Source organism: Rana temporaria, chromosome 2 (genome assembly GCF_905171775.1).
Source record: "Rana temporaria chromosome 2, aRanTem1.1, whole genome shotgun sequence".
NCBI classification, from domain to species: Eukaryota; Metazoa; Chordata; class Amphibia; order Anura; family Ranidae; genus Rana; species Rana temporaria.
In genome coordinates, this window is record NC_053490.1 from 397,600,098 (window position 1) to 397,626,638 (window position 26,541).

General features: G+C 45.0%; 1 protein-coding gene across 1 annotated transcript in view; it reads right to left on the reverse strand.

Annotated features, from left to right (window-relative positions):
* USP9X (ubiquitin specific peptidase 9 X-linked) overlaps window positions 1–26,541 on the reverse strand; it is a 316,211-nt gene that overhangs the window by 113,090 nt on the left and 176,580 nt on the right. Inside the window, 9 exon segments of the mRNA XM_040338099.1 lie at window positions 2,013–2,159; window positions 4,586–4,694; window positions 5,187–5,353; window positions 10,026–10,151; window positions 12,585–12,701; window positions 21,985–22,260; window positions 22,354–22,484; window positions 25,351–25,471; window positions 25,962–26,111. Of these exon segments, the coding sequence (XP_040194033.1) occupies window positions 2,013–2,159; window positions 4,586–4,694; window positions 5,187–5,353; window positions 10,026–10,151; window positions 12,585–12,701; window positions 21,985–22,260; window positions 22,354–22,484; window positions 25,351–25,471; window positions 25,962–26,111 (1,344 nt within the window).

Sequence of the window (26,541 nt, forward strand, 5' to 3'; positions counted from 1 at the left end):
CAAAAAACTTGATTAGAAATATATCAAAAAAGAAGTTTATTTAGCACGGTGTCACAAAGAAGCAGATAGCCAAGGAAGGCTTAGAGGAAGCAAATAAAAAAGTTAAAGTGGAAGCAAACTCCCTTGTATGATTTTTATCTATAGGGAAGCCTATAAATAAGGCTCACCTATAGGTACAGTAAAACCTCTCCTAAATGTGCACTGCTAAACATGCTTTTACTTCAAAGCTGTGCCATAAACAGCAACTGTTTTTGAGAACCGGTCCATAGGGGTTTTAACATACTGACTATGGTCTTTAAGATTCTAGGTGTACAATACAATTTTTAGGAGAGGGAACTTCACTCTGCTTTGTATAAAAGTGTCTTTTGAGCCTATACCAGAGGAGGTTATCGAGTAGTTGATATATTTTTATCAATTCACAATGCAGAAGCTTGATGCCAAAAGGCTTGGGCTGCACTAATATCTAGTACAACGAGCCTTCACTGGAAGAGGTGGAATGTAACCCTTTAGCCAAACAGGTCAGAACAGCAACTTGAAGGATCCATCCAGGAAGAGCCATCCTCGTGCCAAGGGAATTCTCTTGAGTAGTTGATGCATAGCGTCGATGACTAGTATTTAGGACACATATGTGCATCTAGACAAATGGAAGTTCCACCCTAGATATCTAAAACGCAAAGAGTCAGCCAGTCCATGGACGCAATACCTCAAAACAGTCAGCAGGAGTTACAGGTGCTGAAGGCGCTCAGTGTCTGTAGAGTTGGATTATGGTTGTCCAAAACTACTAGATTTTGGCACAGCCATAGCAGCAATAAGAGTGCTTAAAGCAGAATTTTCTTTTTTTGGTGGCGCTCCACTGTAAGTTGGAAGGCCTCTGGCTCCAACACCACACAAGTTCTCAAACACCAAAATGGTGGATATTTGGCAATAAAATAAAAGGGATTCAAAGGAAGTAGGCTCCGATTCTTCACCTGATTTTGCCCCACATGCTCGTTCTGGTTTTAAGAACCCTACCAGAGCGATATCAGAGAGTAGCTTATGACCAGCAGCCTGTGGACTTACCCACAAAAATTGACATATCGCAAAATCATCTTTACCAAGGCAGGATGCGTGTTGGACGCCTGAAGGGGCAATAGATTTTTCCTTAAAGAGGAACAGAGTCAGAGGTATGACAGCTGAGTACATTATCAAAGGCTGGCTCCCCGCAGAAAAAGGGGTTCAGAACACCACCTCCAGCTCCATTGGTAGCCAGGGAAATGTTAGGGCCCTTTTTACCTGTTCCTGACCCTTTCTGCCCTAGCTCTGCCAATAGTGAAGGGGAGGCCTTAATAGGGTACTTACAAAAACTTGAAAGTTGAGGAATGCGAGTATGGGGGGGTCTTCCCTGTGTGTACACACAGCTCTGCCCACGATTCCCATCACCCCACTAACATCTGGAACAAGTGCGCTCATTGCAGCAAAGTGGTGAGATGACTGCTGCATTATTCACTTACGCCACTCAGGACCCCAGGGAGGATGCCCAGTTTTGTCCATGGGAGTGCCTAAACAGCGGATTTAACCCCAGGTCGCTCATCTGTTAAACCTAGCAGGTGGAGGTTAGGGATCTGGGTGGGACAGTAAGCGTTCCTGCTTAGACACCCACTCACTAAGAAAGTGAGGAGTGAGGATCCTACCCAAGGAGGAGGAAAGAAGGGAAGGCACCTTGGGGGTAAAACCCATGATTCAGGTGAGCAAATCCAACACTTCACCTACTTTGGAAAGGCACACCTTCAGTGAGGGGGGGGTTTATAGGGACTAGGTCACAATGTTGCGAACCATCACTGGATTGCTAGGAGACATTGTGGAGGTCTTCGCATTTTTTTCCCCCATCCAGTGTCCAATCACTTGAAGGTACCTGCCTATGACCAAGACATTTGTGTCCTGTACTGTGGTGTATGAGCAAGAAACTAATTGTTTTGATAGATAAAGAAGTCAAATGAGTACCCTAAATATTTTATCACAGCAAAATCACTCACTCTTATCCTTTTGAGCCAATCTATTTCATTGTTGAGCAGAACCTCAGCATTGGGAATGTTAATGTTGCTGTTGTATGCATAATTCAGAAGGTGCCTTAACAAGGTGAAATAATCCCCAGCATGTTTAGCCCGCTCTCTAGCAGTACTCTGTCAAATAAAAATAAAAAGGTTATTACATTGTAATAGATTTGATTAATTTAGTCAAATTAATTCAGTCAAAAACACTCAATGTTCAACACATTAAACAGACTATTCGGCTTCATGTACACTACTCATAAACATCCGTTTACCAGCAGTAGATGGTCATTATTCTCAGCTATCCCTGAATTCTCCACTGTTCTCTTATTAGTGCATGTACACAGGGTCGTTTAAAGTAGGTAGTCGAGTTTAGAAGAGTTTTTTAGAAAACAAAAAAAAGCATTCAGGAAAGATGTTCAGGGGCATTTGAAACGCCAAACGCCTGTAACAGCTTGTAAAACGCACGTAAACACGATAACTTGTTTAGCCACCTTTCGTTTACAGGTCTTTTTTCAATTCGGAAAAAAATGCGTCCAAACGCAGCATGTAAACGTGGCAAAACTGACTATTTAGGTTTATAAAAAAGAAAAAGCTTCAACCTGCAACCACAAAGCCAGTAGCATTACAGGCAATTCAGCTTTTCAGTGGATGCAGGTTATCCAAACTGTCTAGAGAGACAGCTCAAGTGTTTCACAGATGGACTGCTACTATCACTGGTGTTTCCCATTTCTGTTAGAACACTCATGGTACCCTGGACTAATAAATGGTAACCAAGCTGTGTTCTTGGCATGCTTTTTTCAGTGAACCTTAGGGGAAATATGTTAACCACTTTAGCCCCGGGCCTGTTTTTCAGAGTCGGTGTTTACGAGACAAAATCATTTTTTTTTGCTAGAAAATTACTTAAAACCCCCAAACATAATATATATATTTTTTCTAACACCCTAGAGAATAAAATGGCAGTCATTGCAATACTTTTTGTCACACCGTATTTGCGCAGCGGTCTTACAAGCGCACTTTTTTGGAAAAAATTCACTTTTTTAAATAAAAAAATAAAAAAATAAATTTGGCCCAATTTTTTTATATATTGTGAAAGATAATGTTATGCCGAGTAAAATGATACCCAACATGTCACGCTTAAAAATTGCGCCCGCTCGTGGCGTCAAACTTTTACCCTTAAAAATCTTGATAGGCGACGTTTAAAAAATACTACAGGTTGCATTTTTTGAGTTACAGAGTAGACCTAATGCTAAAATTATTGCTCTCGCTCTAACGATCGTGGCGATACCTCACTTGTGTGGTTTGAATACCATTTTCATATGCTGTCGCTACTCGCGTATACGTTCGCTTCTACGCGCGAGCTCGACGGGGCGCTTTAAAAATTTTTTTTGGGGTTTTCGCATTTATTTTTATTTATTTTACAATTATTAACACTGAAAAAAAAAAAAATTATTATCACTTTTATTCCTATTACAAGGAATGTAAACATCCCTTGTAATAGAAAAAAGCATGACAGGTCCTCTTAAATATGAGATCTGGGGTCAAAAAGACCTCAGATCTCATATTTAGGCTTAAATGCAAAAAAAAAGAAAAAATTTGGAAATGTCATTTTTTCAAATGACAAAAAAAAAATGTTTCTTTAAGAGGCTTTAAGACGTTTTGACGTCGTCACTTCCGTTCAGCAGAGCTATGGGGACAGGCGAAGGAGATTTTTCCTTCAGTCTCGTCCCCGCTCAGCTAGCGAACGGTCGCGATCCTCTCCGCCGCTACCGACGGCTACGGTAAGCGGCGGAGGGCTCGGGAGAGCGGCGGGAGGCCCCTCTCCCGCCACCGATAACGGCGATCTCGCGGCGAATCCACCGCGGGAGACCGCCATTATCGTTTACACGGCCGCCCACAGAAGAGATGAATATCTCGATTGTGGCAGCAGCTGCTGCCTTTACCGAGATATTCATCTTTAAAGTGAGGACGTATAACGACGGTGGGCGGTCGGCAAGTAGTTAAAAAAAAAAAAAAAATTCTTAATTTAGGGCAATTTGTATTCTGCTACATATTTTTGTTAAAAAAAAAACCAATTAGCATATATTGATTGGTTTGCGCAAAAGTTATTTCATCTACAAACAATGGGTTAAGTGTGCTCCTAGGGAATGCTTTCTTACTGTGTGGGGGATGGACTGACTGCAGGAAGAGATATCTGTTCCTGATTAGCAGGAACACAAGATGTATCTCTCATTGTTTGACAGGATGGTCTGCCTCATTTACAAAGGCAGACCACCGTTCTGTCTCTCCTTCGAACGATCACGGTTGGCCAGTGGCCATCGCAGCCTCAGGACCTGCTGATTAACTCCTGCTGTGTCCAATCACAGTGGGAGCGGGTCGCAGGTACGCCGTTTCGTGCAGCCAGGACACCTTTCCACAGTATATGTGCGGTGGGCGGTCCGGAAGTAATTTTTATGAAAATAAAAGGGTACTTTCTGCACACAAACAATATATTCTGGCAACAAGAATAAACTTATCCTACAAGCATTTGCACCATTATAAAATATAATATTTCTTACCCCAAGAACTGTGAACAGAAGCGTAATAAAAAAAATAAGAGGTCGATGTCCCATACAACATCTTGTAGACATGAGAAAGAACTGTTCCTGCGCCATTTGTCTAACAAGTCTGAGGGAAAAAAAAATAAAAAATTATAGGAACATAAAAGTAGTTTAGTATGTCAGATCAAAGACTGATTTATGCATTCTTTATTTGCCATAAATACTATTATTGCTCAGCCTATATTCTCCAAAAGATTTTTCACTTGGAATTCTATTACCTCACTTAAGATATTAAGATTATCTGGGGTGGGGGTTGAATCTGTTGCATACCCTTGCCATTCTGTTTATTTTGGCATCATGCAGTTCCCAGCTGCCATTGCTTGAAGCTACTCTGTTATTTGGGCAAAACAACCTGATTTCAGAAACCCATCAAAACACTCAACATTTTCTATAACAATTGTAAGGAGGGATAGGAGACTAACCTCACTGAACGGATACTATTCCATATAAAAATACTCATGTATAAATGGACTAGACCAAGAAAGGCAATTTATTTTTTTGCCATCTGCTTATTAAGAGGTCTTAAGAGCTCCTAAAAGGCAGGAAAACAAACACTTACTTGCTTTGACAGTGAAGTAGCAAGTCAATGATGAAAGTCTGCCATGCTTTCTCTTTGCTGAGTGTTTCCAATGCTGTTGGTATCAAAGCAAAACACAAGGTCATTGCCTCCAGAGCTTCACAACAAACTTGTTCATCCTCAGGATCAGGTTCATTTCCAGCATTTGCCTGTGAAATAGAGAACACATAAATCTTCAAACTGGACAATGTACCATCTCTCTACAACACATTGGCCCCCTATGAATCCAGAGTCCTATAAGCTTTATCTCAAACCAACACCAAACGCCACCTTACTGAACTACAGTATTCATCAAAAATCGAATAAAAAAATATATATATTTATAGTGTTTTTTCACCTTAATGCATTATGGTGAAAAACCTTTTGTGCTGCAGATCCCCCGGACCCCTCTTACTTACCTGAGCCTAATCCAATCCAGCGATGTGCACAAGCGCAGATGCTCCAGTCGCTGACGCTCTCCCCAATGAGCAGATTGATAGCAGAAGGTGCAATTGGCTCCTGCTGTTAATCAAAAGCTGTGACATGGGAGCAGCAAAGTCCAGCTGTCTGTGCCAATGGATGCAGCAGCGGGACTCAGGAGCAAGCCTGCACATGTGCCCCAATGGGAAAAATAGGATTTTTGTACTCACCGTAAAATCCATTTCTCTGAGTTCATGGACGGACACAGCAGCCTTTGACCTTAGGGTTATATCCGCTTCCTTCCAGGAGAGTTAGGCAGAAAAAAAAGCACTTTAAGTGTTAACACATTCCTCAGTGCAGCTCCTCCCAGGGGGCGTGGCCCCCCGGGTATAACCCACACCCTGCTCTAGCAGCCTCAGTTCGTAACAAGCAGTACAAAGAAAAGGTGGGTGCTGTATCCGTCCATGAACTCAGAGAAATGGATTTTACGGTGAGTACAAAAATCCTATTTTCTCTTCCGTTCATGGACGGACACAGCATCCTTTGACAGTAGGGACGTCCCCAAGCAGTGTCAAAAATTTTCGAGGGGTGGGAAACACAGCAAACCAGGTTACACCCCAAACAAAACCGGAGTTGCTCAACAGAGGAACTCCAACCATAAACTGCCGCCTGTAACACCTGTGGCCGAAGGAGGCATCAAAAGATGCACACACATCCACCTTGTAAAACTTTGAAAAAGTGTGTATCGACGACCAGGTCGCTGCCTTACACTCCTGTAACACAGAAGCATGATGCCGTAAAGCCCAGGAGGCCCCGATCCCCCTGGTCGAATGCGCCGTAACCCGAAAGGGCCTCGAGGTCCAGGACGGGACAGACCCCGTCCTTCTTGGGGACTACAAACAGATTGGAGTAAAACCCCTGAGACCGTTCCATCGAGGGAACTGGCACAATCACTCCCCCGACCAGAAGATCCTGGACATCCTCTGACAGAGCCAACCGGCGAACCGGAGGAAGTCAGAGGTTGAAGGAAAAAACCTGTTTGGTAGACAAGAGAGAAACTCTATCTTGTACCCCGAGGAAACTACTTCGCAACCCCAACTGTCGGAGAGGAGAGACCTCCGAGCAGCAAAGCCGGTCCCCCACCCGAAACACGGGCGGGGGCAGACCTTCAGGCGGAAGCAGGCATGTCCGCAGACTTGTTGGGCTTGCGTTACCAGGTGCGCTACTGCCCCGCAGCGGGGGTCTTAGCACCTTGCAAACCTTCCCCCACCGCACAGGGCGGGCGAAAAAAACGCTTGGGGGGTAGTAAAGGAGGGCCCTTGCTCATGGCGAGGCCCCTAGCCCTTCCCAGACTGTGGGAACAGTGTGCTCTTACCACCCGTGGCCTCCTTAATGATGCCATACAGGGATGCCCCAAAAGACCGTTCACCCTTAAAGGGTAAATCCACCAAGGCCTTCTTTGAGGACTAGTCCGTAGACCAGCAATTCAGCCACACAAGGCGGCGCAGTACCACCGCATAGGCGGAAGCCCTGGGAAGCAAGAGCGTAACCAGGACCGACTCACAGACAAATTTTAGACCCAGAACTAATTGTTCAGCCATGTCCTTACAGGTCTCGGAAGCCTCCAGCTCCTGCAGCAAAAAACGTTGCCCGTACAGTCAGAGTCCGTGACACCAGAGCCCCGGCCAAAACCGATCTCACAGCCGAACCCCCTACCGCGAAGATGGAGCGGGCCACAGCCTCCATTCTCCCATCCGCGGGGTCCTCAAAGGCAGGAGCCCCATCCACATGGTGGTTAGCTCAACCTGGACACGGGAGGGTCCACGGACGGAGGAGAGACCCACTTTACTAAAAAGGTCCTCCACAAAGGGATAACGGGTCGCAATGCAAAAACTGTCTGCGGCGTATCCCATTCCTTGTAGAACAACTGTCTCAAAAAAGGAACACAAGGAAAACATTGTCAGTGCGTGCCGGACCCAAAAAGGACTGGCACAGCAGGTGCCCCCGCCCCATCCTCAAGTACTGAGTTTCACGTCTGCAGAAAAAATAGCTCCAACAATTCCAATCAGTAACCGACCATGAATCAGAGTCGCTCTCACTGTGCGCGTGGGTTAAGCCTGCATCATCTGACAATACAGAGTGTCAGATATATCCCCAGAAGCAGGCCAGGGAGGGGGGCGCTAATATACCCCCCATCCGGCCACCAGTCGCTTCAAACCTGGCGAGAAAAACCGCCACCGACATTGCCATAGCAGATGTGGCAGGGGGAGGGGCAGCAAGGGTTAACTCAGGCTTACAGGGGAAGAAGTACCTGTCCAGGCTCCATAATGCCCCCCCTAACTGCAAAGCAGAAATACCCACGGTCACCTCCCGGCCGTTAGAGTATGGGGGCCCCCCAGGGAAACTCACCACCTCACTCGGTGCAGCGCGGTCTGAGAGGAGCCCAAGTTGTGCTGAGAAGCCGGCTGCGCTGCATCTGTCCCTCAGACAGATTGGCGGTCATTTCTGCAGCGCTAAAGCGGCCACACGAGGCCAAAAACGAAATTCCAAGTTGGCCGCCGAATGTGTAAAAAACAGCACAGGACCACAAGAAAATGGCCGCCGAGCTATATAAAGCGGGACTCCGGCAAAAAAAGACAGTGACACAGCATAACAGCACAGCACAAAATTCACACCACAGCCACAAAAAGGCCCTGTAGTGAACACACACAGGCCCCTGCAGTGAACACACTCAGCCCCCGCTACGCACACAGGTCCAGGTCCAGGTGTACCAGAGACCCCAGAAAAACCCCCCCTCACAGCCGCTACCCAAATGGGAAAGGAGGGAGAGGAAATAAGGGAGAGAGAAAGCAGGGCAAGCCCTCAGTCGACCTCCCAGGGGAAAATTCCAGCCAGATTACTTACCTGAGCAAGGGGCCACTACTTACCCGTCCTGCGACCACCGGCTGGAGGTATCCCACAGATTCAACGTCCACTAAACGGCATGGCTGTCGGCCAGACACACTGTGACAAAGCCATAAAAGACCGGTCATATGTGTGCCCTAGAACAAGATGTTCCCCGGCCGCCCCTGGAGCAACGGGGCCTGTCGTGGACGTCCCAAAGCTGAGCTAAGGGCCGGCACACGCTCGATGGCCGAACATGGGGGGACTACAAGAGTCAAGACCCAGCCTGTCACCCAGTCGGCTGTTGATAGAAAAATCACAGGATTCAAAATGCAGGAACAAAATAATAAAAAGCAAGAAAAATCGACAGAAAAAAAACCTACAGAGTACAGGACTCCAGAAGTGCCTGACCTCTCCTGTCGTTAGGCAGGAAAAAACTGAGGCTGCTAGAGCAGGGTGTGGGTTATACGGGGGGCACGCCCCCTGGGAGGAGCTGCACTGAGGAATGTGTTGTTAACACTTAAAGTGCTTTTTTTCTGCCTAAACTCTCCTAAAGGAAGCGGATATAACCCTACTGTCAAAGGATGCTGTGTCCGTCCATGAACGGAAGAGAAATAGGCTTTCCATGGGGGCACCTAATGAAAAGGGGCCTGGAGCGCCGGTGGGAACCCCAGAAGAAAAGGATCGGGGCTGCTCTGTGCAAGAAGGGGAGGATCGGTGCTGCTCTGTGCAAGACCATTGCACAGAGCAGGTAAGTATAGTAATGTTTGTTATTGTTAAAAAAACGAATGTTTACAATCACTTTACATTTTCAACAGAAAATTCAGCAGTTCAGTAAGGTAGCATTTTGTTTTAAACTTGATGATGTACGGACATTAAAGCGGCGGTTCCCCTAAAATTAAACTTTTAACATTGCTTTTCCCACATTAATTACGATTAGAATCGGCTGGTTTTATTAAAAAAAAAAAGTCCGTACATACCGTTTGCTATATTCGTTCCCACCGCCACTTCCGGGTACAATGCTGGCGGTGGGCGTTCCTAATTGATGGACAGGCATCCGACCGACGCATACATCGCGTCACGAGATGCCGAAAGAAGCCGAACGTCGGTGCGGCTCTATACGGCGCATGCGCACCGACGTTCGGCTTCTTTCGGCATCTCGTGACGCGATGTATGCGTCGGTCGGATGCCTGTCCATCAATTAGGAACGCCCACCGCCAGCATCGTACCCGGAAGTGGCGGTGGGAACGAATATAGCAAACGGTATGTACGGACGTTTTTTTTTTTTAATAAAACCAGCCGATTCTAATCGTAATTAATTTGGGAAAAGCAATGTTAAAAGTTTATTTTTAGGGGAACCACCGCTTTAAGAACGTCAGGTTAACAAATTTCACTATTCCCGATTGCAATTGGATAATGTGTAGTGTAGTGGACGAAGATGTTTTTCAGGGCTGAAACATTTGAAACTTGCTATTTCAAGGGAAAAGCAGGTTAGGATTTGGTATTAAAAGTTCCTGGAGCATGGATACTAGCACTTACCTTCTCATAAATTTTGCTTATTTCCTCATTGGCAGAGAACACCAATTGAACTGAACCACAGCCGGAGGCCCAGATTACTTTCTGTATTGCTCGAATGACACAAATATCTGGGATATACTTAGAAGCCTAAAAAAAAAAAATATATATTTTATATATATATATATATATATAAAATGGACAAATCATAGTCAGGTTGAAAGACACACATCCATCCAGTTCAACCACAAAAAAATAAATAAAAAAAAATTAAAAAAAACACACAATACAATCCCATACACCCAACTCCATACCAACAGTTGATCCAGAGGAAGGCAAAAAACCCCAGCAGAGCATGATCCAATTTGCTACAGCAGGGGAAAAAAATCCTTCCTGATCCCCCGAGAGGCAATCGGATTTACCCTGGATCAACTTTACCTATAAATGTCAGTACTCAGTTTTATTCTGTACATTTAGGAAAAAATCCAGGCCTTTCTTAAAGCAATCTACTGAGCTGGCCAGAACCCCGTCTGGAGGGAGTCTGTTCCACATTTTCACAGCTCTTACTGTGAAGAAACCTTTCCGTATTTGGAAATGAAATCTCTTTTGCTCTAGACGTAAAGAGTGCCCCCTTGTCTTCTGTGTTGACCGTAAAGTGAATAACTCAACACCAAGTTCACTATATGGACCCCTTATATATTTGTACATGTTGATCATATCCCCCCCCCTTATGTTCCTCTTCAAATCATACTACTCTAGAAGAACATTGTTTTTAAAGAACACTCAAGGTCATATATATCTGAATGATTTTTGGCAAAATCTTGCCATTTATAAAACTCAGATAAGACTGAATCAGAATTGTTTTTAACATGTTTTCTAAATCTGTTCAAAGGTCTGTGCTGATAAGGAAATAGGTTGCTAGTTCAGCAGAAGTATACTTGGATGCATGTTCTGGACATACATTGGGAAATAAAGTGCATTTTCTCTGTACTGGGAGCATATGGAAATCTATGCGGTCCTAAATGATTTTTGCCTGTGCCATGGTAGGGTTTACAGAGTTTTTTTGGTTATCCGTATAAACCATGGTATTTTTTATTCATCGTACATGCATAAAGATTTAATTACGATTACAGTTCACACTTAAAAGCGTCTGAGATTTATGCTCAGTCCAAAAAGCAGGTTGAATTCTCTTTCCTGGTGTTAATATTCGTGTATGCCAAGGGACTCTGGACCTACAGGATTTTGAGACTATTATTGGTAGAAGAAATTAAAACATGCTTACTAAATACCCTGTCTACACACTAAGGAAATTAGTTATGTTTTATGGAATAGAACTTAAAGTGATTTGTAGCTCAGTTGCTTAGCAATAGAGTTTGAGCAATGTTTCTAGGCCAATGGCAAATCGCCCTGCATCCGTCTCAATGGCTTAGCTACAAATTGCTGTAGGAGAGTAATTTACAGCAGAGCACTCTGAACCAAATGATCTAGTTTAACGTGTGACAGTAACAAATGGCTAGCAACAAAAAAGTCATTAAATTTGCTACGTACAGATTTTTGGTAAATGCTGGTATTATGCCCCTTTCACACTGGGGCGTTGGTGGAGCGTTATTCGAGTGAAGCCTCATCTGCAATCCCAATGCAAAGCACTGCTAAGACCCTAACGTTTTAAGGCGTTTTTGCAGTGCCTCAGTGTGAAAGGGTTTCAATTCATTTCAATGAAGAGGGGCGTTTTTGGAGCGTTTTTTCAGTGCCCAAAAGCTGCTACAAGATTGCTGCTTGCAGGACTCAGTGTGAAAGGGTCCATTGAGATACATGGAGAGCGTTTTAATAGCGCTATTTTTAACGCTAAAAACGCTGTAAAAAAAAGCTTCAGTGTGAAAGGGGTCCTAGTGATTTTCAGCAGCAATTAATCAATGCTACAAAAACCTCCCAGACATTGTCTTTAGGTTTAAACTAAGCCACGCCTTTTTAGATCAGATGTTTTAACCACTTGAATACAACCTAATGTACATATACATTGCAGATATTAAGCGGTATAGAGCTGTCATTTTTTTTTCTTTTTCAGGAGGCGATCAGCTTTTTTTTTTTTATATATATATATATATATACACAAAAGTCACTTTAGCAGCTAATTAGCTGCTGGCTTGCCAAAGAGCTGATCGAGGATCGGAAGGCCGCCGTTATCGGAAAATGGGAGAGACAAAAATTGTGTCACATAAAGCGGCAATCACACCACGCATGAGGTATTTCCACGAACATCGAGATCAATAATTCTAGCACCAGACCTCCTGTTCAACTCTAAACTGGTAATCTGTAAAGGCTTTTAAAGTGTCGCCTATGGAGATTTTTTAAATACAATAGTTTGGTGCCATTCCACGTACGTGTGCAATTTTGAAGCGTGACATGTAAGGTTTTTTTTTACTTGGCTGAACATTATAATTTTATCAAAAAAATGGTTTTATATTGTGCTTGCGTGCATTGAAACTTTTGTCAGAATGGCAACTTCGATAATATTAGAACCAAGTTTACAATCTACATACAAATCAATTAATACATAAAATGATTATGTACCGTGAAACGCACCTCATCCGATATTTGCTGTGCAAGGCGTATTGCTACATTTCTCAGCATACATTCTGAAGTTGGATTAGGAATGTTTTGCAGGGCATTTTGTAGCACCACTGCTTGATCATGTGTAGCCTGTTGACACAAAGTAGTAATAGATATTACCAACCAAAGTTATGTTTGCAACTCTGACTACAACCCAGAAATATTTACTGGTGTGATTAAGCATTTTACAAGAAAATATACAGTAAAAACTTATCAATAGTCTGCATACAAAAAAAAATGTATAAACACAAAGTATCTATACACTTAGGCGATCTTTGTTTTTACCTTCTCCTCAGCTTCTCTTCTGACCATGGCTTTGGTGGGTTTATCTTTCATCCTGTTAACGCTTCTCTCCTAATACACCCGTTACTGCCTTTGTGAGCATGGACACATAGGCTTACATAGAAGTGCTTTTACACACAAAAATAAAACGCTTAAACTAAAGGCAAGACTTATTTTTCTGTCTGTGCCCCCGTTAAAGTGGATGTAAACCCACTATCATTTATAATGTACTAATATACTAGAAGGATATACATGCCTCCTGCATGTATCCTTACCCATTAAAACTCACCCCTTCTGCCATGTGGAGCCCCGCAAAATTGCTGAATCTGTGGGTGGGTCAACTGTCCGGCGCTTGGTGGGCAGAGTTGTGACATCTGAGGACTCCTCTGCCCACCACTACACTCCCCTTGTCAGCCAGCGTTGCAAGGACGAGCCTCGCGCCAGGAAAGACTAAAGTGCACACACATGAGTGGCAGAGCGCGTTCTGTGAAGAAGCAGAGCGAGCTCATGTTACTCCTGCGCATGTGCAGAGATTGTGAGATAATCATTGTACCCGAGGCAGAGACAGTGACATAATCATTGTACCCGAAGAGAGAAAAGAGCTGTAGAAGAAAGGAGTAGGGATGGGAAATAAAAAAATTATGCCCCTCTCAGGCCTTGCATGAGATATGCAAATCACCTGTCATTCACAGAAGGGGGGAAGAACCGACAGGGTTTTCTCAGTTTGTCAATTTTAACTCACTGAAAAAAGATACGACGATTGCTCAGAGCTGGATTAACTCTTTGTGGCAAGACTGGGCACTGATGATATGAAATCCTATACTGTACAATGTGCAAGCCTAAAAAAAAAATTGGGGGTTTACATCCACTTTAAGGAGATTCGCCCTCTCCAATTGTCATGCTTACTATCATTATTGAAAGTTAAGTAAAGAAAATCCCAAATTTTGACAAAAGAAAAGTAATAGAGGGAAAATTTCCAATGGGGTTGAAGTGGTTAATGCCTGTAAAAACGATGTTTAAGCGCCGTGTGAGAGTCCATAATTTTGGTGTTTGTCAAAAAGAGGATTTTTGTACTCACCGTAAAATCCATTTCTCTGAGTTCATAGACGGACACAGCCTTCATTGACCTTAGGGTTATGCTTCTTCCTACCAGGAGATTTAGGCAGAATTCTACAGCACTTAAGGGGTAAAAACTTTCCTTCATGCCGCTCCTCCCAGGGGGCGTGGCTCCCCCAGGCATAACCCACACCCTGCTTTAGCAGCCTCAGTTCGTAACAAGCAGTACAAACAAAGGAGGGGTGGGTGCTGTGTCCGTCTATGAACTCAGAGAAATGGATTTTACGGTGAGTACAAAAATCCTCTTTTCTCTTTCGTTCATAGACGGACACAGCCTTCATTGACCTTAGGGACGTCCCCAAGCAGTGTAAAAAAAATTCGAGGGGTGGGAAAAATAACACAGCAAAAACAGGTTACACCCCAAACAAAACCGGAGTTACTCAACGGAGGAACTCCAACCTTAAACTGCCGCCTGTAACACCTGCGGCCGAAGGAGGCATCAGAAGATGCACTCACATCCACCATATAAAACTTTGAAAAAACGTGGACCGACGACCAGGTCGCAGCCTTACACACCTGTAACACAGAGGCTTGGTGTCGGAAAGCCCAAGAGGCCCCGATCGCCCTGGTCTAATGCGCCATGACCCGAAAGGGGGGAGCCCGCCCTTCAGGGCATAGGCCTGAAGCACAATCCGTCGGATCCACCTGGAAATGGTGGCCGACGAGACTGCCAGGCCCTTACTGGGACCGGACACAGACACGAACAGCGAGTCCGACTTCCGGAACGGAGCTGTCGCCGACAAGTAAACTCGAAGGGCCCGAACCACATCCAAAGAATGTAAGTGGCCTCCTTCGGGTTCTTCGGCTGAGGACATAAGGATGGAAGAACAATGTCCACATCCAAGTGAAAAGCCGAAACGACCTTAGGGAGAAAAAACGGCTGCGGCCGCAGCACCACCTCATCCTTACGGATGACCAAGCAGGGAGCCTTGCAAGACAAGGCCGCCAGAACAGACAGACACCCGTCTGATCGAGGTAATTGCTACCAGAAATAAAATCACCTTTTGTGACAATAAACCTCCCGAATGTCCTCAAAGGGAGCATCCCGAAGCACTGAAAGGACTAAATTCAAGTCCCATGGGGGTAATGGAGGGCGCACCGGAGGGGCCACCTGCCAGACCCCCTGACCCAACGCACGCACCCAGGAGTGCGATGCCAAGGGTCGCTGCCAGTAAAAACAGCCAGAGCAGAAATCTGGCTCCTAACCGTACGTAAGGCGAGAGCCTGAACCACTCCCTGCTGCAAAGACAGCAGAATCCTGTACACAACGCATGTACGAGGGTGCCATTTCATCTCCTAACACGCAGAGATGTAGGCCTTCCATGTATGATGGTAAATCCAACGTGAGGTAGACTTCCGTGCGGGCAGCACGGTAGAGACCACCGAGCCCAATAGGCCTCGGTCCTTAAGCCCCTGGCTCTCAACAGCCACGCCGCTAAGGCCGGTGGCTGTGAAACAGGGTGGAAGATCGGACCCTGTAACAGAAAATCAATTCCCAGGGGAAGACGCTAGGGGGCGTCTGCCAGCAGACGCACCTGGTCCGCGTACCAGAAGCGACGCGGCCAATCTGGGGCAATCAGGACCGATGGAATCCCTACAGCTTCTACTCTGCGCAGCAGGCGAGGAAGAAGCTTCCGAGGAGGGAAGGTGTAAAGTAGGCGACAGTGACCCCAAGGAGCCACCAACGCGCCTGACGCGTCCGCCCACGGGTCCTTAAACCTGGCCACGAACCGTGGCACCTACCGATAGAGACGGGACGCTAGAAGGTCCACGTCCGGAGTGCCCCACTTTCGGCACAGACCCCGAAACACCTGCGGGTGGAGAGACCACTCTCCTTGGCCCAGTGCAGTGCGACTTAGGTAGTCGGCTAGCCAATTCCGTATTCCCGGAATGTACCTGGCCGATAGAGCCGGAACGGACCCTTCGGCCCACCGAAAGGATGCGCGCGACCCCCGTCGCTGCAACAGAACTCCGTGTGCCTCCCTGATGATCAACCTACGCCACGGACGTGGTGTTATCGGACAGGATCCTGACCGGTCGGCCCTGTAGATCCAGGAACCACCTGGTAAGGCAAAGCTTGATTGCTCGGAGCTCCAGAACGTTGATCAGTAGGCAGGACTCCACCTGAGTCCAGTGCCCCTGGGCTGACTGGGTGCCCCAAGCGCCCCTCCCCAACCGGAGAGGCTGGCAGCCGTCGTGACCACTGTCCAGTGGCCTGCAGAAAAATGACTTTCCGGCCCGAAGCACCGGAAACGCCAGCCACCACCCAGGGGAGACATGATCAGATGACTCAACTGAATCTGGTAATCCAGAGATGACGGAAGCTAGTCCCATCGTGACAGCAGTTCCCTCCGTAGTACCCTGGCGTGGAATTGGGCATACGGAACCGCCTCGAAAGAGGCTACCAACTGACCCAGAACTTTCCTGCAGAATCGCAGAGATGACCGCTTCTGGGTCGGCAACTGCTGCACAGCAGATAGCAGAGTCTGAAGTTTTTTCGCTAGGAGAAAAACACTCCCGCCCCGGAGGAATCCAGGACCAGTCCCAGGTATCCCTGAGACGGAATCAACCCTGATTTCAGGACAATCCAGAAACCAGCCGAACACTCGGAGAGCCTGACACGTGATAGACACGGCTCCACCAATGCAGAGCTCGAAGAAGCTCGTAGGAGAATGTCGTCCAGACATCCCATGATAACAAACCCCCCGCTGTCACAGCCGGGCCAGTATCGGTACGAGCACCTTGGTGAAAACCCGCCGAATGGGAAGGACACCATTGAAAATGGTCCCCCCCGACCGCAAAGCACAGAATCTCCGGTGGTTTGAAGATATGCAGGTACACGTTCATGACATCCAAGGATGCTAGAAAATCCCCCTGATGGAGTGCCGCTATTACCAAGCGAATCGACACCACCTAAAAGTTTGCACCTTGACAAAACAAACGAGGGACTTGAGGCCCAGGATCGACCGGGCCCCATCCTCCGTGGGGACACAAACAGAATGGAGTAAAACCCCGAGACCGTTCCAACGAGGGAACTGGCACAATCACTCCCCTGACCAGAAGATCCTGGACAGCCCCTGACGGAGTCAACCGGCGAACCGGAGGAGGCCAGAAGCCGGAGGGAAAAAACCTGTTTGGCAGACAAGAGAGAAACTCAATCTTGTACCCCAAGGAAAACACTTCGCAATGCGAAGCCAGTCTCCCACCCGAGACACGGGCGGGAGCAGAACTTCAGGCGGAAGCAGGTATGTCCGCAGACTTGTTAGGCATGCGGTATCCGGTGCGCTGCTACCCCGCAGCGGGGATTCAAGCACCATGTAGACCTACCCCCACCGCACAGGGCGAGCGAAAAAACGCTCAGAGCTAGGCAAGGAGGGTCCTTGCACAGGGCGAGGTCCCTAGCCCTTCCCAGACTATGGGAACAGCATGCGCTTACCACCCGTGGCATCCTCAATGATGCCAGTCAGGGAAGACCCAAAAGGACCATTCACCCTTAACGGCCATCCCCAAGGCCACCTTAGAGGTCCTTCTTCCAGCTCCTGCAGCAGGAACTTCGCCCTTTTAGTCGGGGCCTGACCAGGGCCCTGGCCAGAGCCGGCCTCACCGCCGAACCCACCACCGTGAATAGGGAGCGGGCCACGGCCTCCACTCTCCTATCAGCGGGATCCTGAAATGCAGGAGCCCCTTCCACAGGCAACGTAGTGGCCATGCGCAGTCTGGACACAGGGGGATCCACTGGCGGAGGAGAGACCTACTTTTTTTTTTTTTTTTTTTTTTTTTTAAAAGCCCCCCTCAAGGGGGTAACGGGTTGCAAAGTTTTTTGACAAACTTTTTGCGGTGCATCCCATTCCTGTATAACATATTGTCCAAATAAGGAACACAAGGAAATCCTTCAGCGGTGCGTGGTAGTCTGCTGGTACTGACACGGAGGTGTCTCCGCCACATCCACAATTTTTAGAGTCTCACGCAACGCAGAAACAAGAGCTCCAACAAATTCTTGCCAGCAACTGACTGCAGCAGAGTCATCCTCACTATCCATAAGGGTTAAAACCCGCAGCCTCTGACATAAAAGAACCAGAAAAAAACAGCGATTCTGTGTCATCCCCAGAAGCAGGCTTCAGGGAGGGGGCGCTTTTTTACCCCCCATCCGGGCACTAGCTGCTTCAAACCTGGTAAGAAACCCAGGACAGCCAACATAACAGATGTGGCAGGGGGAGGGGCGGTAAGGGTTAACTCAGGCATAGCTTGAGTTCCATAGTGTCAGCGCTGAGTCACCCACCCTGCAAGGCAGGACAAAAAACCCACTGGTCACCTCCTTGCTGCTATTGCAGAGCATGGGGGCCCCCGGTATTCACCACCCCACCCAGCTGCAGAGGGAGCTGAAAAACCTGAGGTGTGCTTTGATGTGCTGGCTTTGATGTGTCTTCACCTCATGGAAGATTCACAGTGTTTCACAGCCTAAAACTGTAACAGCACTAAAACTGGTAGCAGAGACCAGAGGCTGTGATGAGTCATCTCAGGGAAGAATCACATCGTTACCAAGGAGATTTCCAAGATGGCCACCATCTGAGGTAAAAATTACCTCATAGAACACAGCAGCACTTGCAGTGCTTTGTCTGTCACCTCAGAAAAGAATCACAGCGTTACCAAGGAGATTTCCAAGATGGCCACCATCTGAGGTAAAAATTACCTCATAGAACACAGCAGCACCCCCCAGAGTAACAACACAGTCCCCCAACAACACACGGGCTCCGGTGGTAATAAAGAAAACCCAGGAGGCCCCCCTTCACAGCCACTACCCAGTCAGGGGAAGGAGGGAGAGGAAGGGGAGAGAGGAAAGCAGGGCGGACCCTCAGTCGACCTCCCCAGGGAAAACATCAGCCAGACCACTTACCTGAGTAAGGGGCCACTACTTACCTGTCCTGCGACTACCCGGCTGGAGGTATCCCAGACAGAACCAACGTCCGTAAACGGCATGGCTGTCGGCCAGACACACTGTGACAAAGCCATAGAGACCGGTCATATGTGTGCCCTAGAACCGAAGTTCCCCGGCCGCCCCTGGAGCAACAGGGCCTGTCGTGGACGTCCCAAAGCTGAGCTGAGGGCCGGCACACGTTCGAAGGCCGAACATGGGGGGACTACAAGGGTCGAGGACCCAGCCTGTCACCCAGTCGGCTGTTGATAGAAGAATCGCAGGATTCAAAAATGCAGGAACAAAATAATAAAAGCGAGAAAAATCGCAAGAAAAAAACTCCAGAGTCCAGGAACTCCAGAGAGAGCCTTGACCTCCTGTCGTTAGGCAGAAAACAAACTGAGGCTGCTAAAGCAGGGTGTGGGTTATGCCTGGGGGAGCCACGCCCCCTGGGAGGAGCGGCATGAAGGAAAGTTTTTACCCCTTAAGTGCTGTAGAATTCTGCCTAAATCTCCTGGTAGGAAGAAGCATAACCCTAAGGTCAATGAAGGCTGTGTCCGTCTATGAACGAAAGAGAAATAGGATTTTATAACTTTTTTTCTTGGAGCACAGGTGCCTTCAGATGACTGGACACTTGCAAACAAGTTGTAAGAACAGCCCATAATTCACCCCTCCCATTCCCAGCAAGCATCAGTTTTGTAGCAAGCAAAAATAGGCACTACATAAGAGGGTAGGGGACCTGTATCCAACAAAATTAGTTTCCCAGCAAGCCTCAGCTCTTTTGTAATCATAGTGAGGTCCACAGAGTGGAGGATGGCTATGTCCTGTATTCCAAAAAATAGATTTTACAAATCAAACTGCAGCCTGAAGCACCTTGTGACCAAAAGCAGCATCAGGGGAGGCCTAAACATTTACCAAGTTAAATTTAAGCTGTCCATAGACGGTTCAAATCTCAGTTGCTATCCATTCCATTGTGAGCACATTTCTAAGTCATCAGGAGATGGAAACATTTCTCACTATCAGCACTGGGTTCAAAATCCCCCATGCAAAGACAAGTCTTGTTTTTACTGGTCAGGGGTATGGGGCGAGTTGAACACAAAGTCTGGTTGTCACACACTGCCAGATTGATGAGACGCAATGACCCTATTTATTACATTACCTCCACCCCCATCGAAGTCAGAAGTGATGTTAATGCATACAGAGTAATGCAAAATCTGGAACTAGAGGGAATTATTGCCAATTACTGATTGCACTTTGCTTAAAGTCTATTTGAGAGTAGCTTTATTTGCAGGTTCTAAGAAACGTGAGATTTTAATGGTATGTGCGATTCTGTTCTTTTTTTCTTGAGTTTGGAAGGAAAATACTCTGGAGACACCTCTACGCTTATGCGGTTATGAGCCCTGTGGATTCTATGCCTATGTGACCTATCTGATGTATAGGTCATTGACAGAAGGCGAGTGGTGTCCACAAGGGAGTGCTTTTTGTGCTGTTCTCATTCAGACTATAGAAAGGAATTAACATTGGACACCGATGTGTGTACCTTATGTGGCCAGAGGTGGCGGGGGTGGCGCTGGAAACACTTCCAGAGTATCTCATGCGCCCACCCCTGGTCTCATGCGGTACTGCATACACTAGCCGTGACACTGGAACAAATCATCAGTTACCATTGATTCCTATGGGGAAACTTGCTTTGTTATACGAGTGCTTTGGCTTACAAGAATTCTTCTGGAAAGGATTATGCTCATAATCCAAGGTATTACTGTACCAGAAGATCACACATGGCTAGGTTTGGACACGATTTGGTAATTTTTGTTTAAAGGACATGTGTTGTCTATACACTCATGCCAAATATAGATATTACATTTTTTTTTATGTATGGTGCGATAAGGTTTTGACTGTTGCATTCCTGACACTTATTCTTGCATGATGGTAGCATATTGATGGCAACTGCTTATGTGTGTTTATGTTGACTATAACGTTTCTGGCAGAAGCTATGATGTCACAATACGTCAGAGGGTGAGGGTGGATGTTTAAATGACTCTGCTCTACTAAAAAACACATGCCTGGCGAAGGAGTCCAAAACATTGCACTTCTCTGCTGTTATGTGAGGATTCCTTAATTAAACCTTTGGACGCCATTTGAAGATCGGTGGTGTGCTGGAAAATATGTATACTGACACTGCTCATTGAGAGGAAGGCATTGCTCCCAATTTTGGAGGCTCAGGTCTCATGGAGCAGAGTCATTTACTTGGTGCCTAGGATCCTCCATGGTGCAGTGATGGATAAAGCCCCAGAACTTCCTGCTCCTACCAAGGGCTTTTCAGGGACAGGGTTACATCATCAGATGGACCATGGACCTGAACCTGTATAGCAGCCTGTAGCCAACTCATTGTTTTGCACTAAGTGCCTAGATAAGCGACAAATGCAGGATCCATTGCCCAAAGCAAAATTAAAGGCTGGGCTGGCCACCTTCTTCTACCTGGTGGAGTCTGGAAACAATCTACCAAATTTCAATCAAGGAGTCAACCGATTTAGAAAGCTGCAAGAAGGGAGTCACACAAGCTATGTAGCAGCGGACCAACTTTCTAGAACTGTTAAAAGGAAAAAACGTTTTGCTTCCCTCAAAGTAGATTTCCATTCACCCAAGGATATGAGCAAAGAGCCAAGGTTTGCTGGGAGTGGAAGGAGTTATATAAGGGCTGTCCTTAAAGCTTTACCAGTGTTCAATCACCTGAAAGCTGCTGCATTAAGCATTGGTCTAAGAATGTAAACCTTATAATGGATATATAATAAAAAAAATGTAATGAGTGTGTATATATCATACACACACATTTTTTATACACACACATATATATAATATAATGTGTGTGTATATATGTGTGTGTGTATATATATATATATATATATATATATATATATATATATATATATATATATATATATATATATATATATATATATATATATATATATATATATATATATATATAATTATATATATAAACCTAGACCTATTATAAGCTAATCAAGAGAAAGTATGAATTACCTCAAATAGTTAACTTACCGGTGAGACAGGATTTGATCCTTCCACTGGCTGACAAGCCTCAGCAACAGCCCGGACATGGCCATACCCAATCGCAGTAAGCAGCAATTTGGCAACTTTCAGTGCATTAAGATAAGCACTTCTTCTTGTTTCCATATCGGCATTTGGCAGGAAGTTATTCCGAGTAAGCATGCTCAACACAAGAGGCAAACCACCACTTTTGAGAAAGTTGTACTGAAAATCACTTGCATCTTCTCCCAGGGGAGCATTGGCAGGCATCAACAAGGCATAAACAACCTAGAAAACAGACACGTGTGTATATTGTGGAAGACTGACTAGAGAAATGCACATCTCACACATGAAACAAGCCCGTATTAAACAATCACTAACCTCTGTCAGATATAAAACTTGAGATGCCGATTGGCCAAAAAATAACGAATCTAAGGATGAACTCAAGCTACTTTCTCCAAGTTTAGCATGATCTAAACAAATTGCTCGAAGTTTCTCTACTATAGTATTGTCTGAAATAAAGTATAGAAATCGCTAATTTGTAAAATACATAAATAAAAGGAACACATGAAATGTATGCAAGTACAGTGGTACTGATTACAAAAAATACAATCTACAGACACAAAAGCAGCTGTAGTTCCGTATAAAGACTTTAATGTTGGCAGGTAAAATGTAAGCTTGCAGAGATCTTGCATGTAGAAGTATATCATGATTCATAATTTAACATGAACGATATAGGCTGTCCACTAGGCTATCACTTGAATTTGACCTTACTGTGTTATGCTACAAAACTGTGATAAAGGCAGCAAGGTAGTAAGTGATGACCGGCCAACTCACTACTCATTTTAACAGTAAAAAATAATATTGAATGCTCGTAGGGCTCCATGTAAAAAAATGTTGGGTAAAATAGTTACATGGGGGAGGAAAGGAGACTTATATTGGGACTTAGTCAAGTGAGACTTATGTATAGATTATGTTTTACAGCTTGATTATAAGGCCCTGTTCACATTTCTGACCATGTATGCTTCAACAAACAATAAAGTGTACCAAAAGTGAATGGATTTATTATATTCAAAAGAATAATGAGTTCTCATGTAACACATTTTCACATCACTGACTTGCTCTCCACCTCATCAGTTCAGAGAGCTCTTTGCATTTATCCAGCAAATGCCAGTCATTCTCTGAATGGCACCCATGAAAAGCGGCCAACCTTCAGTGTGAAGAAGCTGCTTATTGCGGGACCCAGAATTAAAGCGTATTTTAACTCCAAAAAAAAAGAAAGAAAGTGGATCCTACTCATTTTAAGCATGTTATATGACACAGTCTTTGTGCCGTGTCATTTGGACCCCTGTAACACCTAAAAAACCTGGCTGATCCTGCCATCCCCCTCCGTAAATGACCCACAATAATCATGGCGCCTGAGCCCTGACACCTTGGTCAGTTTGCGTGCCTCCGTCGTCCGCAGCACTGCTGTCTCTCCTCTTACACCACCTGCTCGGTCTTCTAAGGATATGTTCCCCAGTGTGCGTGTTTTGTATAAAACAAAAAACACGTATATACCTCTGATCAGCGGTCACATGACGCTCCACATCTTTTTGGTTCTCTCCCCCTCCTTCAGACTGATGACAGCGGGGGAATCTCGGTTCCTCCCACTGCATCTGTCAGACAAGGAGAGATGTGGCGTATCACCTGACCACTGATCAAAGATATGGTATATACAGCTTTTTTTTATACAACACACACACGGGGACATATCCTTAAGAAACCAAGCAGATTATATTAAGACATGTGGGTTAACAAACCCGTTTTACCTCTGGTACAAAAGATACAATGTCCGGTAAGCAGACCAGACAGTGAAAAAGTCACTCCATAGTCAGAAGCAGCAGCAGAATGTGTTTTGGATTGCAATTCTAAGTATGCCTATGCTGTGGTGTTGGCTTTTTTTTTTAAATGTGGTCATTCCCACTGTTCTGGTACTCTTTAGCCTTCAAAAATGTGACAGCTGTTCAAAAATCAGGTGTGTAATTTATGCTCATTGAAAGTCCAAAGGTGCGCCTTGAATTTTGGGGCCCTGTATGCATCTAGGTGTCTGTTTATGAAGCAGTGGATTGCGACTGATCACAGTCCATAAACAGTTTACGAAACTAATTGGGGGAGAACACGTTTGAACATGTTCTCCCGCCGATCTCTGCACACTGAGAATCCTCATTGACTGACACAGAAGTGGCCAGTTTATGAAGCTGCAAACTTAGCACTTCACTGGCGACCGAGTCAGAATTCACATTCCCAGATTCACCAGCTCAGAGGTGGAGAATCGGGGTGTGAAGAGGGAATTCCTGGGGGATATGAGGAGGAAGAAGGAAGTTCATTCCGTCTCGATCAGACCCCCCCAAGAGAGTAACTGTGTGTGTGTGTATGTGTTATATATGTATATATAAAAAATATTTATATTATGTAGGGGGACTCATTTTTATTAGCATTAACCATGCCATCTGTCCATGAACTGAGCAGTGATAATTTATCACTGCTTAATAAACTGACATATCAGCGTTTCTGTGAATTTCTGGTACCTGTAAAGTCTCACGAGATTTCAGTATCCAGGGCAGATCTCCACTGTTGGAAAAGTTTGTAGATTGCTTTACTCCTCCAAAGGAAAGGCAATCTACAAAGCTTCATAAACTGGCATCCAGTGGAGAACGGTCTCTTCTAAGAATGCCGGAGAATGAAGCAGTGAAATGTTTTCACTGCTTCATAAATGGCCACCTAGGCCATCAAGTCTCTCACGTGTGGTATCCCAAACTCAGGAGACATAGCAGAATGTGTTTTGGGGTGTAATTATAAGCATGCCTATGCTATGTGTGAGAAAGAACTTGTTAAAATGACAACTTTGTGAATTTTTTTTTTAAATTTCATTTTCCAAAAAAACTCACCATGCCCCTTACTAAATACCTTGTACTTTCCAAAAAGAGGTCATTTGGGGAGGAGAGAGGCGTTTGTACTGTTCTGGAATTGTAGGGCCTCATGAAGAGATAGGCATCATGACTGATCAATTTTTAAATCTACTGTATATAACAGTTTGTGGACTTTCACGCTAAATAATATACACTGGTTTTTTGCTTTTTTTTTTTTTTTTTTACTAAAGAATTGTAGCAAAATACATTTTGACCTAAATTATTTTTAATTCTTGGTATTTGTTTGCTTTTAAAGTAAAAAAAACTGTGGTGATTAAATACCACCAAAAGAAAGCCATCTGTCTCAATAAAAATGATAACAATTTGATTTGGAAACAGTGTTGCATAACTAATTGTCATTCAAAGTGTGGCAGCACTAAACTTAAAAATGGTCTGGCAGTATTTAGGTGCTTAAATAATGGATTACCTGGTGGCATAAGTTTCATCAGCACACGTGCCCCATCACGTAGCGGGGGCATATTTAGGTTGCTGCCCAAGTCTGCAACTTGCCAAAGGAAGGAGATATATCGGTGATGTAATGACATTATCTATAAAAAGAGTAAGGGAAAAGTTAGCAAATAAGTCCTCTTGTCCCTAATTATTAAAGAAAGCATTATCAAACACAATACAGTGCTTTCAGAAACAATCACATGTCTACTTGAGCAGTTGGACAGCTTTCGCACTTATCTGCTGCAAAAACATTTGTGATGCGATTTGTGCAGATGTTTAAAGAGCATGGGACACAAAAAAAACACCAAAAGCACATTACGGGTATGTTTTTACTGTGTTTTCCATTGCTTTCAATGGGGAGGTGCATTTTTGGTGAAGTTTTTTTATCACTGTAAAAAGGCTTCAAAAATGCTGCAAACTGCAACAGAAGCATGGCGACTTAGTGCAAACACATTCATTGATTTTAAAAGGGAAGCATTTTTTCTTGAGCTTTTCAGGCGCTTTTTTTGCCAACAAATAAAAGTAAAAATATTTCACACTGTCAAACCATTTGATTTTATTATGATCTGAGAACAAGAATATACAAACCACTCCAGGCAGGCAGCTTTCAACTTCAGGATTAGGACCATCACTGTAGTGGTTTCCATGATTGCCAGGAGAGCCAGTTGAGGAATCTGAAGAACTGTCAGGACTTGAAGGCATGTTTGCGCTTATTTGTGTTAGCTTGGCTGTAATTAGCTGGAAAACATTCAAGCAATAAACAGTAATAAACATAATGCACTATAGACACAATTCAAGAATGTGTTACCCCAGCATTTAATATTCCTGATATGTGGCTGCTGCACCATTTACTTGTGTTAAGTCTGCTGTTCTCTCTGCATTGCTTCCTTTGTGTGCAGACAGCAATTGCTGGGTATGTTTGCATCCCTCTCAGAAATGGAAGGGATGCTAAAGTGCACTGTAAGCATAGAACTTCAGTTACAGGTAGCTTAAATGTGGAAATTATGAAGGTTTGAGAAGCCCTGTTAATATCTTATTGTCACATAACAGTTAAGTCTAGCTCAGTGATGGCGAACCTTGGCACTCCAGATGTTTTGGAACTACATTTCACATGATGCTCATGCACTCTGCAGTGTAGTTGAGCATCCTGGAAAATGTAGTTCCAAAA